The sequence below is a fragment of the Brassica napus genome, chromosome C8 (genome assembly GCF_020379485.1).
Source record: "Brassica napus cultivar Da-Ae chromosome C8, Da-Ae, whole genome shotgun sequence".
Classification (NCBI taxonomy): Eukaryota; Viridiplantae; Streptophyta; class Magnoliopsida; order Brassicales; family Brassicaceae; genus Brassica; species Brassica napus.
The window spans coordinates 38,357,807-38,373,933 of record NC_063451.1 but is presented as its reverse complement, the minus strand read 5'-3'; the positions used below and the strand labels follow the sequence as shown (position 1 = coordinate 38,373,933).

Here is a 16,127-nt window from a genome sequence, read left to right as displayed (position 1 = left end):
TTACCGATCAAGAAGTTTGAAGATTGCTGCAAAGACACGGGTATGGCAATTGTTTCGGGCTAAATCGGGAAGGGGGAGATTTGTTGGAGTTCCCTCCTTAAGCTCAAAACAAATCAAGCCTTAGTCCAAGAAGAAGAAATATCTAGAAGGAGAAGAAGAGTGTGGATTGAGAAGTGTGTAGAAGTGTGTTGAAGTGTTTAAGAAAAGAAGATGGAGAAGTCTCTAGAATTAGCTTGTAGTTACCCTCCACTAGTATAAATAAGAGTGTAGAGTCCATTTGTAATATCATCCAAGAATCAAGAAAACAAAGAGAGAAAACATTTGTAAGAGAGAGTTCTCAAAACAAAATCTTTGTAAACCCTTTCCAAAATTATAAAGAGTCTTCTTCTTAAATCTTTTAGTTGTCTAATCTCATCTTCATCTCATCGATATTGGGTAATATTCCCAACAGGAAAGATTACACCAATGTGCATTTATCTATATCTAATATAATGAAGAATACTGTCTTAAAAGTGTGTAATAGTTTGAAGCTCATCTAGAGTTTGCTCTTCCTCTCAATTAACCATAAAAGTAATATACCCCCGTGTCATCTGGAACTAAAAAATCTATTGAGAGCCCATGAATTAGTTTTTATTTTGATGCTAGATAATTAATCATTAATCCATTGTCAAATGCTTCTTATTGGCATAAGGATGAGCTAATGGCTGTGTATGGGTATGGTTTTGTCCTCCTTGAGTTTGAATACTTACACTGAACTCAAAAGCTTGATATATGCAATGGAAACACTCATCCAGTGAGTTAGAGATGTGCTAAACTGCTAATGCTTATAATTATTTAAATATAATATGTTGTTTTTGTTTTTTTATGTCAATAGTTTTTCTTCAGATTTTTTGGGACTGATATGTTTATTAGAAAATAATCATTAACCAGAGATGATAAACATAAAAACGCAATCGATACAACTAGTGGAAAACTAATCAATACTGCATTACATGATAGCCATAAAAAATGACTTGCCGTTTGACACACATTTAGAGAAGCAAATCTGCATTACTAACGCCGGATGAACAAGACATAGATGGAGAATATTCTAATACTTTGATGTTTTATGCTTTATACTACTAACCCCAAGTACACATTGATACAAGATTGGAATACCATCCCCCACTTAGTTAAGACTTCAGAGCAATCCATGATCAAAACTTTCATCCGATTTAATTATATTATAATCCGACCATAAACTAAATATGTGAATATTCCACCTTTATCACGAAAATCCCACCCATGCCTAAAAGATCTTCTCTTTCTCCGTATGGTTTTAGCCTGAGATCACTTTTACCTGCATTTTATGGTTTGCATATATAATATTCTCAGAATAACATATTATACCTTATATGCCTATAGGAAATACAAGAATGAGATCAGAGTGTTTGCATACGGTACCATGGTTTAGAGTAAGTCCAACCGTCGAGCCAGATGTACGGTGGTCAAGCCGCCATACAATGGACGACCAATCTTTCTCCTTCTCGTCTTTCCCTATCTCATGGAGTTTGATATGCAATTCTGCATCTCTATGGACTGTACAACCTCTCCTTATATAAGCAAAGCAGTAAGTATTATACTCCCTTCTTTTCGATTTAATTGTCGTCGTAAGGAAAACTTTTCGTTTCAAAATAAATGTCGTTTTAAAGTTTCAATGCAAAATTTATTAATTAGATTCTTCAATTTATTTTTCTATTAGTTGAAATATGGTTAGTTGTATAGGTAATTGTGTTTTTATTTTGGAAATATATAAAATTATATGTTTTCTTAATCTGTGTGCATAAATCTAAAACGATAACTAAAATGAAACGGAGATATTAACAATTTTCTTTAACGACAGCATTTTAAAATATAAACTAAAAGGCATCGTCTTTGGATTATTGACACGAGACCAGCAAAGCAACCTAATTTAAAAAGCACGAACGTACCGTCGGATCGTCGACACGGCGAAAAGTTAAGCCCACGTGTTTGGAGTTGGATACATTTTAGTATAAGAGACCACGATTTTGCTAACCCACGCCGCTCTTAATTATTTATTTATCTGTTCAGGTTTTGTCCCTTTTTCTTTATTTCGTTGTCCGTGACTCCTCGTCCTACTCTCCAGCCATTAAGAAGGTAACACGGCGATATCTAATGTAGCAGACAAAAACACGTGGCATTTTATTACTGGATTGTTAAGATTGTCTTCAAAGTCATGGCCACGTCATCATTCTGAACTGATATCGACGTCAACGCCAAACTCGTAGAAAGAATAACTACAGTTTCCTTTTTTATCCACGGTACAATCTGAATGTTACAGTTTTCTATATTTTTTTTTTTTTGTCGACGCCCATCTTCTTAGATCAAGTGGTAGTCGGGCATAAGTCGTTCCGAAGAGACGCTCTGTCCAGCTGAGTCTGATCTATATGGGAAAAGAGTACACCACTATTTCTCGCCTCTTTCGCAAGAGAATCCGCACGCAAGTTCCTGGATCTGAGTATGTGGTCAATGCTAAAAACTGAGAATTCGGCCTGTAGTCGTTTAAAGGAGACTAGCTCGGAGGTAAACGCTGGCCAGTCGGTAGGATTTGCAATCATGTCTACCAAGTCGGAACAGTCCGTCTCTATATGAATCAAGGTGCAAGGTAGATCTCGCAAACATGTCATCGCCCATATGAGTCCTTCCATCTCAGCATGGAGAGGCGATAGGCTTTTCCGGCATCCTTGGAGGCCAAATCTCTCGACTCCCATTTGATCCTTGTAAAACCACCCTAAACCACTAACCGTGCCATTCTCAGTCCATAATGCATCGATTTGACAGGTCGTGCGTTGAGGGTCCGTAAGGAGAGTCGAGCTAGACGAAGGGACAGTCTGTGGCTCCTCTTCCTCGCTCTCCTCAAGAAGGTTGGCTTTTCTCCAGCATCCCGCTTCAATGGAAGCTACCTGGAGAGTATCCACTCGTGATATCTCTTTTCCATTAAAAAACTTATCATTGCGTGCCTTCCAAATGTACCATAAGATCTATGGGAATGTTTCGATAAGTGGTTACATTTTTCTATTTAAGAATCAAGAATTTGCAATAAAGGTATGAAAATTACTTTTTCAAAATAAGATAAAGAGACTAAAAAAGAAATATCCTAGGATAGCACTAAAAAAATTTTGGTCACAAAAATAGACTACAAAGAGGAAAATGACCAAAATGTTTCATTAAAAAGGTAAATATACATTTATACTCCTAGGGTTAACTAATCCAAATATTGGGGTTTAAAGTTAAGGGGTGGAGATTTGGGATTGAGGTTTAAAATTTTATAAAATAAAAAATAAATATTAAAAATTTGAAAATAAAAATTTAAAAAATAGTTTCAAAAAGTATTTTCGAATTACAAAAAGAAAATTTGAAAAAAATAAAAACAAAATTTCAAAAAAAAAAAAATTCAAAAAAAAAATTTATAAAAAAATTCGAATTTGAAAACATATAATCTAAAACTATAAAAAAATTTATTTTTTTATTTTTTTATTTTTTTAATTTGTTTATTTTTTTTATCTTTTCATATCTAGGGTATTAGTGTTATTTTACTTATTAAATGAAACATTTTGGTCTTTTCCTCCTTGTGGTCTATTTTTGTGACCAAAACTTGAAAATTGTCTACTTAGGAGAATTGCCCATTAAAAAATATACATTTGAAGTCTAAGAGTATCTCCAAAAGTACTCTCTATTTTAGAGTTTGCAAAACTTTATATTTGAAGTTTCAAAGTGTTCTTCTCCAAAATTGAAACTTCAAATTTATTTGTAATTTACACTATGGTCCTTATATTTTTTATAATTAATATAAATCCATAAAAAATTATAAGTAACTAGAACATATATAAAAATATTACAGTAATATTAATTAATAAAATATTATACTAAAATATAAAATTATAAACATAAATACATAATTAAATATTAAACTACAAGCAAAATACCACATTATTCCATTAAATTATTCTTGTAATGCTCCATCTTTGGTTACACAAAATTTGGTTGGACAATATTTTAAAAGTTCCGAAAATTTTTTACTAGACTATTAGTGTTGTTGTAATATTTAAATTTGTATGATAATTATGTTTTCATGTATCTTTTTAAAAAGGTTTTTTATCAAGTTTTTTTTGTAATATTCTTGTAGTCTAATTCTAGTTTTAAATATTATAAATCATATTTTTAAAAAAATTATTTAATTTTCTGTGTAAAATTTGAATTTATTAAAATAAATTTGAAATATTTATGATATACAAAAGTTTTAAAGAATAAAATAATAAATGTGAGAATACTTGAAAATCATAAAAGTGATGTGTAATTAATTATAAGAATCTAAATGCAAATAAAAAGATGAAACTTTAAATTTGGAGTTTTGAGTAGTGAAACTTCACTACTTAAAACTCTAAATTTAATGTTTTGAATTTTTTTTTTGGAGAGCAAAAAACTTTATATTTGAAGTTATAAAGTTTCATTTGGAGATGCTCCAAGAGCAAAAAAGTTTGTAAAGTAGTTGAGTTGAGTTTATTCATTACGGATCACCAAATCAGACAGTTAATCTAACCCTTTAATACATTGATTAAAGCTCATAAAATAATGAAGTTTCTCACCACCTAAATCATAGTATGAGCAGTGCCGTTCACTAACTCCAATAATCAATTATCATTACAAAAAGCTTTAGTTTTTTTTTTCGGTAACCGCGGGTTTCCGGCGACCGTGTTCAACCGACTATTCCCGCGAGGCCCACGGCACTCCACGTATTCTTGGGATTTAACCCTAACCCGGGTGGCCAGCGAGACTCGAACTGCGGGTACTGTATTGGGGGTTTTCCCCTCAAGTACCACTAGCCCAAAGCCGCTGATTAAAAAAACTTTAGTTTTTTCATAATATTTTTTCTTTTGGTCACATTTTGAATAAAAACGACACATTTCATAATAATCATTATGGTTTGTTTATAATAGAAGCAAACAACACTCATATATGATCAAACGAATTAAAACCAAAAGATAAATTAAAAAAAAAAAGAACTGAAATGACAAAACATGTGTTTTCATCAAAGGCTGAGGTTTTGCTTACTCTATTTGTTCAGGAACCGTGTTGTGCATGAATCTAAACTTTCTCCTCAAATGTTTCTCATCAATGTTAGGGACTTGTTTCCGGTTTAGGCCACTGCCGACTGAAACATTACGTTTTAGCATCGGCTTAGGGAGATTATCAACCGGCTCGTGCTGGCTCACATGGCTCAAGAAGGAGCGTCGAGGAATGTTATCATCTCTCATGGGCCGCTTTGCTCTAATAGCTTTCTGATCTTTCCATGACTCAATGTTCCACTGGCGAACCGCATCTTCTGCTTCAAGCTGCTTCACGTTAGCGATTTCTACTCTGTTTAACGCATTTTCTAAGGCTCGTTGGCTTTGTTTAACTTCTTCATTAGCTTCCTCCAGCTTCCTCATGATCTCAATGGATATGTCTTCTTGCATTTGTTCTTTGAGTGTTAAAGGTGACCTCGGTGGCTCTGGAAAGCAAAACTCTTCTTGGTCTTTCTTGCTGGATAGTATGGCCATTTCAGCAATGGCAAGTGCTTCCGCTGCTCTATCAGCTTCCTCCATTTTTCTTGCAGCAACCAATCTCATTTTTGCGGTTTTCAGACATGCATTGCTATGTTTGTTATCATTGGTTTCAACAACCATCTTAACTTGTTCGCATTTCGGGTTCACGGATACATTCTTGGTAATGAATCTCTCTTCATCATCATGTTTTAACCTCAAACTGTTGAGCTCCTCAGCTAGAGACGCCACTCCAAGAAAATCTTTATGTTCCACCGTCTTCATATTCAAAGATTCAACGTAGGATCGGATCATTGAAAGATCTTCCATGGTTTTACCAAGATTCATATTGGCTTGCTTCAGTTCCATCAAGATCATATCTGGAGACCTCATGGGACTACTACGATGGCAACGTTCATCATGGTTCATCTCTTTGATTTGTGAATGGAGATGTTCAGGGCTCTCCATGCATCTCATGGGTTGTTGCTGCTGCAGCTCCAGCTTCAAGTCTTTTACGATCTTTTTTGTTGATCCAAGAGCTTCTAGAAAATCTAGAGTTTCTAACTCTTTCATGATCAGATCCTTCTCAAGCTTTGCTGCATTTTCTTCCATTTTCTTTAGGTCAAATTCTCCCACACCGTCCTGGAGAATCAACAAACAATCAAAAACATATTATAAACCATGTTCTCATGTTTCAGACACCAACGTAAACTAAATGTAATGTAGAACTTGCATAATTCTCATGCTAAATAATATAAAAGTCAGTATATATTTTGCCGGCTCTAGAGAGCAACCACATCATATATGCACAGAAGCATTGAAACTTTCAGACATGGCCTTAGATAACATTTTAACCTAACCACAGACCAGAGCAAACAATTCAAGACGACTTTGAAACTGTCACACAAATACATCAAGGGGAAAGGTCCTGATTTAGGTCAATGAAGCATTGATCTGTATGGCTCCTAAATTTGTAAAAAAAAATTATTAAAATCTCACTAAATTGTTTATAGCCTCTAAATTTTTTGGCAGGCAATGAATTTGTACATGAAACATATGATACTTAAACATGCATTGCACAACAAGAGTTAAAAGAAAGACAGAACTCACGTAATTGTCTTTGAGTTTGAATGGAACCCGAGAAGACCCACGACTACATAATCCGGTTACCTCCGACCCGGATACGATTCTCACATCCCGGATTCTCGGTGTACCGGGAATAGCCTCCGCCGCAGGGTTCTTTTGAAGCCTCCTCTCAGCCATTCTCAGCCTCAAGAACAACAAAATGGTTTGTCAAAACTCAAAAGGTTAAGAGAATTTAAAGAGAAGCTCATCACAGTAATCATGGTTACTGCGCAGAAGGAGACATTATAAAGAAAAGAGCTCTAAGTGATTCGCTATCATTGTGTTTTCTCGTTAATGAGTCAAAACGACCAAGGCAGGATTAAAGAAACGTAGTGAGGATAATCAAGGGTGTGTACGTGGCTTGTATTGATTGGTTCTTTGGCTCTCATAATCAACGTATGTTGTCTCTCTTTGACTATACTTGACGTGAAACTTGGTGTTCTTGGGCCGTTGATTAAGGAAGCTAACTTGGGCCGTTGATCACGGAAGTATCTAAAGGTATCGTGACGAATTCAGGTCGCCAATTCGTCATTTATAATCTTTTGTATAAGTTGACCAAAATTAGTAAATTACTGTATATAAAATAAGAATATGAACTTTACAAGAACGGCTTCTGGACCGACATGTCCCAGTCGATTCAAGATGTAAAAGATGTGGAGAGCCTGAATCTATTATTCATCTTTTCTTCCAATGTCAGTATGCTAAAAAGGTTTGGCGCCTCGCTCTTTTTACTACTGAACTAGAAATTAGCTGAATGATAGATTTGGCTGACTTGTGGCCATTGCTCTGCTCTAAACAATGTCTGCCTCCTGCTGGAATTACTTCGAAATCTCTGGCTCTCTGGATCCTCTGGAGCATATGGAAGGCCTGTAATAAATTCGTATTTGAAGGATTCTCATGCGCTCCTGAAGACTCTCTATCTATGGCGATAACTCTGGCCCGAGAATGGGACTCAAACCAGCCCCATACTGGTTCTCATAAAGCGACGAGAGCACATGCCCCACCCCAATATCCACAGGACGCAACTATTGTAAGATCAGACGCATCTTGGTCCCCCATTGGTACGATGGCGGGGCTGGGATGGGTGCTCCTCTCACCCTCTTCTCAGCGGCCTTTCCACAAACTCTCAGCGGCCTTTCCACAAACGGGTGGCTGGGGTCAACTCGGCCCTCATGGCAGATGGCTTAGCTCTACTTGAGACCGTTAAATCAGCGACATTTGAGCATCTGAAGACGGTGGTGTTTGAGTCAGACTCTGCCCATTTGATCAGGTCCTTGAAGACCGGCTCTTGCATACCAGAGCTCTATGGAGTGGCTGCAGATATCTTATCCTTTGCATTTGTCTACGATTCTGTTGTATTTTCTTGGATTTCTCGGGAGAGAAACACCCAAGCTGATCGTTTAGCAAAGTTCGCTTTGAATGTATCTGACAATATGGTGGTTGACGAAGCTTTTATGGCTTCCATCTAACCTTTCCCCTTTTAATTAATATGGGTTTCAAAAAAAAAAAAAACTTTACAAGATACAGTTACATATTTATTATTTTTGTAAGAAATTCTGGAGCTAAACTCATAATCTTTTTGGACCAAAGACAAGATCCCTTAACAAATATGGCACCTCTTCTTTTAGAAAATAAAACTTTACTAGAAAAAAGTAACAACTATCGGTACAGTTACATATTTATGTGAACGTCTCTGTAACCCCGACCGCCATCGTGCGTGAGCTCACATGTTTTTCTTGTGGTTCTTGAATTTCAGTTTTCGTCTGAAAGTTGATGCAATTTTTTTTTTATAGAAAAAACGTTTATTGTAATCACTATATGAATTTTATATGTTTTATCTTCCTTCACAAGATACCGACATAATTTTAACTGATATATTTTAGATCAAACGTGATTAATTTTGAAGAAAAAATCTACATCTATGACAAAAGAACTGTACTTTTATGATATATGTAGTCATTTTTTATAAACCATTTCATATATTATTGTAGATGTTACATATTGTTCTTACAACATGAACCGAGTGTAGCCTGATTTTCTAATAGAACAAAAGCTATGTTGTTTGTATTCAAATATACGACTTCATTAAATGATAACCCGCGCTTGTGCGGAGTGAGTTTTTTATACTAATGTGTGTTCATTAGATGGTTTTAAAAATTTGCAATACTACAATTTTGATTGACTGTAAAATGACGAATACAAATGTTGATCTCTTAAATGTATCATCGTTGTTGAAGAGTTAAGTATTATAGCTCATTTTAGTTATTTTTAAGACTTCATATGCAGAAAAAATTAAACTTTACGGCTGACACAAATCACAAAAACCATATAGACAACATCGATTGTAAAATGCCGAAAGAGGATTAGGTTTCCTGCTTGTTTACTATTAACTGTTCATAAGTGATTTCATTTTATACTTCTATAAAATTGTGCTTTCGTTCTCGTTTCTTTTTCACTGATAATAATTTTGTTTTTTTATAACTTCTTCTATGAATTCAGTGAATTACATATGTGTCAATTTAAAAAATAGACATATGTAAAAATGAGTTCCACTCTAGATACATATCTAAGAATCAAATTTTTGAAAAAAATCACCGGTAAACTCTATTCACAGGTTAGTGTTCAAATCTAATATATCAAGTTGTTATAGAATATAAGTGCATACTCGAAAATCGAAATATAAATATCTATCTAGTATATATTCACCAGTTCAGTCTAAAAGTTATCTAATTCTAGAACAACAAAAAAATTACTTATTTTATTAACCTACGTTTTTGAATTTTAATTACTTAAGAGTATACCGATAAAAATATATATAATACTTTACTATTCTAGTATATGTAAAATACATATAAAGTAAGAACTATTTGATTTATTAAATGATAAACCAGAAAACTTATAATAAATAGTTCAAATATGTCATTCTTCCATTTATAATAGCCAAAAACAAATATTAGAAGAATGATCAAATGTCTCATTCTTCGAACAAACTCAAAAGAGGTGATTGGAATCTTGTCATAATAATTCATTAAAGGATTTTTAGGAATAAAAATCAAGACTAAAATATTTAATCTGAAATAAATAATATATATATATATATATATAAATATATATATATATAGTGCTTCCAATATTAAAAATCAATTCAATTTGAAGAAGTGTATTTCTGAGATTATCAGGATCAAATAACATATTAGAAACCACCTATTTTAAAAATAATTTATATACATAAAAATATATATATTAGAGTAAGCACATAAATCAAAACCAATACCTTTTGGAAGATGTATTCAATCTAAAATTTGAGGTGATTTTTATTTTAATGAAGTTTTAGATGATTTCACTGAATTGTAGAAATTAAAATAATGTTTCTTAAAACACCCTAGAATATCACCTAAAACCATGAGATTTGAGTTTTAAAAACTTTAACTAAAAAACTCCACTCAAACGCTCTAAAATCACTTGAAAACTTGAAAACTCCACAACTTAAAATATTTTCAATAACACTGGATTTGAGAGTAGTTTATAAAGTGTCAAGTTTAATAGGGCTTTTTGCAAAAGTGACTCAAAACTTGGAGTCAAACAGAAAACTAACCTTTTCTTTTGACTCCTTTTTTTTTTGAGATTTTAACCCCACACCTGCATTTTATCTACGAAAATGCCATTAACAATTTGTTTTTTTTTTTTTCGAAAATGGCTTCTTTACTGTCTCAACCTCATCTTCTTCAAGTATTTACAATATTGCCACTGCAATGAATAGTGGCAACAACCTTGTACGAACTGTTTGGAGCTTTTAATGCCCTTTAATGCACGTAAATCTCTTTACACTCTCTCTGTTTCAATTGTTATGAACTAAAAACAACATTTCTTTCACTTTCTCTCTATATTCATCCAAAAAACTCAAGCTTTTGATTCAAAATATGGGCTATGGTTAACAGAGCCATATTTCTTTCGTTTTTACTTACGGTTGCTTTCGTTTGAGGTTCTGGGTGGTTGGAGAAGACCCTGTGTGCAAACGAAGTCATCTCACCTAGTTTAAGGTACGAATTTGAATTTTTTTTCAAGATCTGTTCGCGTAGAAGACTTACTAGTAAGTCATCTGTATGTAGAAGACTTACTGATGAGTCTTCTGGTCAAACGGACGACTTAAATTAAGTCGTCCAGCTTTGTTTGTTAAAAAAAACACTCCAAACGACTTATATATACGTCGTCTACGAGAAACGGGCTAGTTTTGCATTTGACCGAATCGTGTCAGATCTTTGACTATTTCTGGACGACTTATAATTCAGTCGTCTCTGGGAAAGTTAAAATTTTAATATTTTATGAAAACTTGACGACTTACGTGTAAGTCGTCCTAGGTTAGTTTTGTAATTGAAAAATAAAACTTCATAATTTAACTTTAACCAGACGACTTAATATAAAGTCGTCCCTCCAGAAGACTTAATTTAAAGTCGTCCGGGGAAAGCAAAGTCGTCCAGAATTTTTCCCAATTTTCTAGTCAAACCTTGCTTATCCCGGACGACCTTAAATTAAGTCGTTTAGCTGGACGACTTTCATCTAAGTCGTCTGGAGAAAGTTAAATTTCAAGTTTTATTTTTCAATTACAAAACTAACCTTAGGACGACTTACACGTAAGTCGTCAAGTTTTCATAAAATATTGAAATTTTAACTTTCCCAGAGACGACTGAATTATAAGTCGTCCAGAAATAGTCAAAGATCTGACACGATTCGGTCAAATGCAAAACTAGCCCGTTTCTCGTAGACGACTTATATATAAGTCGTCTGAAGTTTTTTTTTTAACAAACAAAGCCGGACGACTTAGAATTAAGTCGTCCCTTTTAATTTTCAATTGCAAAAGTGACCTCTTTAGACGACTTACCTTTAAGTCTTCTGGACGACTTAATGCTAAGTCGTCTGCGGCAATGTTTATTGAACTTCTTCATTTTCTCTATGTTTACTAATGTGTTTTATTTTGAATATTTGCAGATGATTTTTCAGTTACATGCAGTGTATGGAGAATGGTTGTTGAGAGATTTCCGTTGGGATTTTGTGGTTGATGATCTCAAAGGAGCAAGATTGTTTTTATTGAATGAAGATTCAACACATGCTGAACTTGTTGCAATGGCTCAAGAAGATTATAACCTGGACATGAGAACAGTGAGTGTGGAGATTAGCTACTCATTACCAGCAGAAATGATGATGGCTCCAGGCAGTCTTCCCATTCATGTTACAAGTGATAGACAAGTTCGAAACTTGCTGGAGATACTCAAAACCCATAGAGTATGTCTTTGTGTATCAAGCCGCAGCAAGGTCGAAACGGTTTCAGAGAAAAGGGATATTGATGAAGCTGGTGAATGGGAAAAAGATGTTGGTGATAATGATGAAGCTGGTGAATGGGAAGAAGATGTTGGTGGTGATGATGAAGATGTTGGTGATAATGAGTTTGTTGAAGATGAAAATCAAGATGGGGAGGAGGAAAATGGGGAGGAGGATGCTGATAATTCTATTGTTGGTGAAACGGATCAGAATGGTGGGGATTACAGTCTTTATGGAAAGGTTCCAGATGAGGACGAGGAAGATGATGATAATATTTGTTTTGAAGAAATCCAAAAGGCATATGCTAAGACAAATGCTATTGAAGGAGGAAAATCGAATGGTACCATCTATGTCAACCAGAGTTTTGTTAGCAAGGGTGCACTGCTTTCAGAGCTGCGGTTGGCAGCAGTGAGGGGTAAGTTTTCTTTCAGATTATACAAATCAACGAAAACTCTCGTTGTGGCAACATGTCCGGTTAGCTATTGTGGATGGAAGGTCAGAGCGAGTGTCAAACATGGGACAAACACGTTTTGGGTAACAAAGTATGTGGAAAAACATTTATGCTCAGCGGGAGACCGAATCGCTCAGCGGAGACACTGTACTCCGAAGTATGTAGGTAGTCTTTTCATTGATCGTGTTGGAATCATTGATGGGATAACTCCGCAGCATATCACTGATGCAATGAGGAACATGTTTGGCATGGCGCTTGATTACACCACTTCATACAGAGCACTGTTATATGCTCACACGGTTTATGATTTTGACCGGTACATGGCTGAGATACGGAGTGCAAACCCGGAACTTGCAACGTATTTGGAGAAAGCCGACGTCAGGCTATGGTCAAGGGTTTATTGTAAGGGGAACAGGTTCAACATAAAAACAAGCAACATTGCTGAATCTATTAATTCCGCACTGAAGCGAGCAAGAGGATTTCCGATTACGTTCCTGCTGGAGTTCATAAGGCAGAAGTTAGGAAAATGGTATTGGAAAAGGAGACAAGATGCTTTGAGTCTCACAACTGAACATAGCCGGGCTGTTGAATACTTGCTTGCTGTTCGAGAAGAGATAGCGGGTATGATGACGGTCGAACCAATTGATGGATGGCATTTCTTTGTCAAAGGTGGCAAAATGGACTGTGTGGTTGATTTGGAACATGCAAAGTGTGATTGTGGTGTCTATGGAGTGGAGAAAATACCTTGCTCTCATGCTATAGCTGCTGGAATACATGCTGGTTTGCATATCTCCACACTTGTATGTCCACTGTACTCAAAGAATTATCTGTATGCAGGATACTCAGAGAATATATATCCTATCGTGTCACAACATATTGAGGAACGAGAATGCTTTCCTCCAGAACTAAAGCGTGGTCGGGGGAGACCGAAGAAATCAAGATGGCAATCTTGGTTGGAGCTATCTAGGATGAGAGGACACAAACCCAGGAAGAAACACAGGGCACGGAGATGCTCAAACTGCAAGGAAACTGGCCATACGAAACCACAATGTACACAACCAGTTGACTAGTTGTCCAGACGACCTAAATTTAAGTCGTCCCGTCTTGATTACCCGTCCAGACGACTAAATATTTAGTCGTCCAGTGTATTTTATTTTTAGACGACCTTCTACTATCCCTTCAAGTGTATTTTATTTTTAGACGACCTTCTACTAAGTCGTCCAGTGTATTTTATTTTTAGACGACCTTCTACTATCCCTTCAAGTGTATTTTATTTTTAGACTACCTTCTACTATCCCTTCAAGTCGTCCAAACCTTCTAGACGACTTATTTGTAAGTCGTCCAGTTGGAAAACCTTCCAGACGACTTATAATAAGTCGTCCAAACCTTCTAGACGACTTATTTGTAAGTCGTCCAGTTGGAAAACCTTCCAGACGACTTATAATAAGTCGTCCAAACCTTCTAGACGACTTATTTGTAAGTCGTCCAGTTGGAAAACCTTCCAGACGACTTATTTCTTCCAGACAACTTATATCATGTTCAAATACAAAAATCATGTTAAAAAATCATGTTCAAATACAAAAATCATGTTAAAAAATCATGTTCAAATACAAAAATCATGTTAAAAAATCATGTTCAAATACAAATCTAATCATACATGCCCACGAACTTATCACCATCCACATTATCTTTCAGATGCTGATCAACAAGCTCCTTCCATATATCCACCGCCATATTATCCCTCATTTTCTTCGCGTTGCACCTAGCAAAGTCTTTAGGGTCAAAGGAGCCCCCGAGCGCATGACATTCAATGTACTTTACAGTGTACACGCCACAATCACCATTGTTGGCCGTGGGTACACCTTTCAGCGGTCTCTCATATGTGTATGGCTCCAACCCGTATTTGACCCGCATTTCGTCGGTGGCTGCGCACTCAACAAGCAGATAAGGGACCATCTGGAGAAAAGGCTCCATTATCGCATCCCATGCGTCTGGTACACTAGATGAAGGTATGCTGTCCCAGACGACTATGTGCCTCTTAGGGATCGATATCCAAATAGCAACCCAATGCTTGTCGTCCAAGTTCACTGGCGCATAGATATCATCAATGTCCTCCCCCCACTTCTTGTTTGATTGGCAAAATGAAGGTATTGATCCGTCATAAAAATACGACGCCCCACCAGGTAGAACTCTTCCTAAACCTTTGTGATCAGGTTCCGATGTTTTGAAGAGCTGATACTGCTCTCTCCAAGACTGAGAAAAGTTGTGATCCAGGAAGCACATTCGCTCGCTCCTGAAAGCTTGTGGGTTCTCCTGATACCTCTGCCTTAGCACATTAATCCAAGCATCTATATGCTGCATATTAAATATAACAAGTTAGAAGTTACCAGACGAAGACGACTTATATTTAAGTCGTCTACGTGGTCGTCCAAGTAGACGACTTTCCAGACGATTTATCTTTAAGTCGTCTGGAAAGTGGTCTACTTGGACGACTTTGTAGACGACTTAAATCGTGTGCAGAAGACTTACGCAGTCTTCCAGCCATCCTCTGGCTGTCCGGAGGAAGTGGTACCACCTTGTTGGTGATGTACGTGGTTTGTCCTCGATCTTAGTTAAATAATGACTGCAAACAAAAAAGCAATCAGTTTTGGACGACTAAATCAAGCTATTATGGGTAAAGCAATCACTTACGGATCAGTTTTCAACCAATCAGCGAGTTCCTTCAACTTTTCTTTGTTTACTGGCGGAAATGGATTATAGGCTGCCACTTTATCTTTTTTTTTCTCTGCCATATAAGGAGATCTCACAGTAGGAGCAGGTTTCTTCGCTCGTTTACTCTTTGCACGCTTGTCCAATACAACCAGGCTCGGTTGTGAAACTGGATCGCTTGGCTCGGTGGAAGCGAGGCTCGGTTGTTGATCTGTGGAAGCGAGGCTCGGTTGGTGATCGGTGGAAGTGACAGCAACAATCTCTTTGGAGGTGACACCATCTGCTTTATTTACCGAGTTCGCCTCGGTTGCTGTATCCTCCGGCAACCATCTCTGCAATAAAAGTTGCACACAAGTTAACCCTGGACGACTTAAATAAAAGTTGTCTGGACGACTAGTTGACCCTGGACGACTTAAATAAAAGTTGTCTGGACGACTAGTTGACCCTGGACGACTTAAATTTAAGTCTTCCGTGGTCAACTAGTCGTCCAGACAACTTACGTTTAAGTCGTCCAGGGTCAACTAGTCGTCCAGACAACTTTTACAGTCGTCTGGACAACTAGTTAACCCTGGATTTGATACTAACATCTTTGATTTGAGGAGGCTGTTTCTTTTGAGGAGGAGGCTGTTTCTTTTGAAGAGGAGGAGGCTGCTGCTGTTTCTTTTGAGGAGGAGGAGGCTGCTGTTTGGTTTGATGAGGAGGAGGCTGGTTACTAACCACGGTTTCATTGGCATGAGGGGTAGCCTGTTTGTTTCTACCCCCGGTTTCTTTGGCAAGAGGGGTAGGCTGTTTATCTTGAGGGGTAGCCTGATTGGTTAGAGGTGGAGGGGTAGCCTGATTGGTGACACCAACCTTCTTCTCCACAGCTTCCAATCTATCAGACAACTTCCTAAACTCCCTCATGCACTTATTAAACCCTTTTTCCATAGCCTCAGCTACGCCCT

At 36.4% G+C, this 16,127-nt stretch overlaps 1 protein-coding gene and 1 long non-coding RNA gene across 2 annotated transcripts; both read right to left on the bottom strand.

Moving 5' to 3' along the window:
- Positions 1–936: 936 nt before the first annotated feature.
- On the bottom strand, positions 937–3,301 carry LOC106364921. The gene is made up of 2 exons (XR_001273363.3): positions 1,444–3,301; positions 937–1,339 (listed from the first exon to the last, which is right to left on the bottom strand). It is a non-coding gene; the product is annotated as an uncharacterized LOC106364921 (long non-coding RNA).
- A 1,642-nt stretch (positions 3,302–4,943) lies between these two features.
- On the bottom strand, positions 4,944–7,018 carry LOC106367966 (WEB family protein At3g56270). Its single transcript, XM_013807832.3, has 2 exons — positions 6,693–7,018; positions 4,944–6,224 (listed from the first exon to the last, which is right to left on the bottom strand). Exons 1-2 carry the CDS (start codon positions 6,843–6,845, stop codon positions 5,109–5,111), a joined length of 1,269 nt encoding a protein of 422 aa, XP_013663286.1. The 5' UTR covers positions 6,846–7,018; the 3' UTR covers positions 4,944–5,108.
- Positions 7,019–16,127: the final 9,109 nt, after the last annotated feature.

Excerpts from the sequence above, each read along its gene's own strand:
- LOC106367966 (XM_013807832.3), bottom strand. The coding sequence starts at position 6,845 with ATGGCTGAGAGGAGGCTTCAAAAGAACCCTGCGGCGGAGGCTATTCCC. Across the intron at positions 6,225-6,692 it reads TCAAACTCAAAGACAATTAC|GACGGTGTGGGAGAATTTGA; the intron begins GTGAGTTCTGTC and ends TTGATTCTCCAG.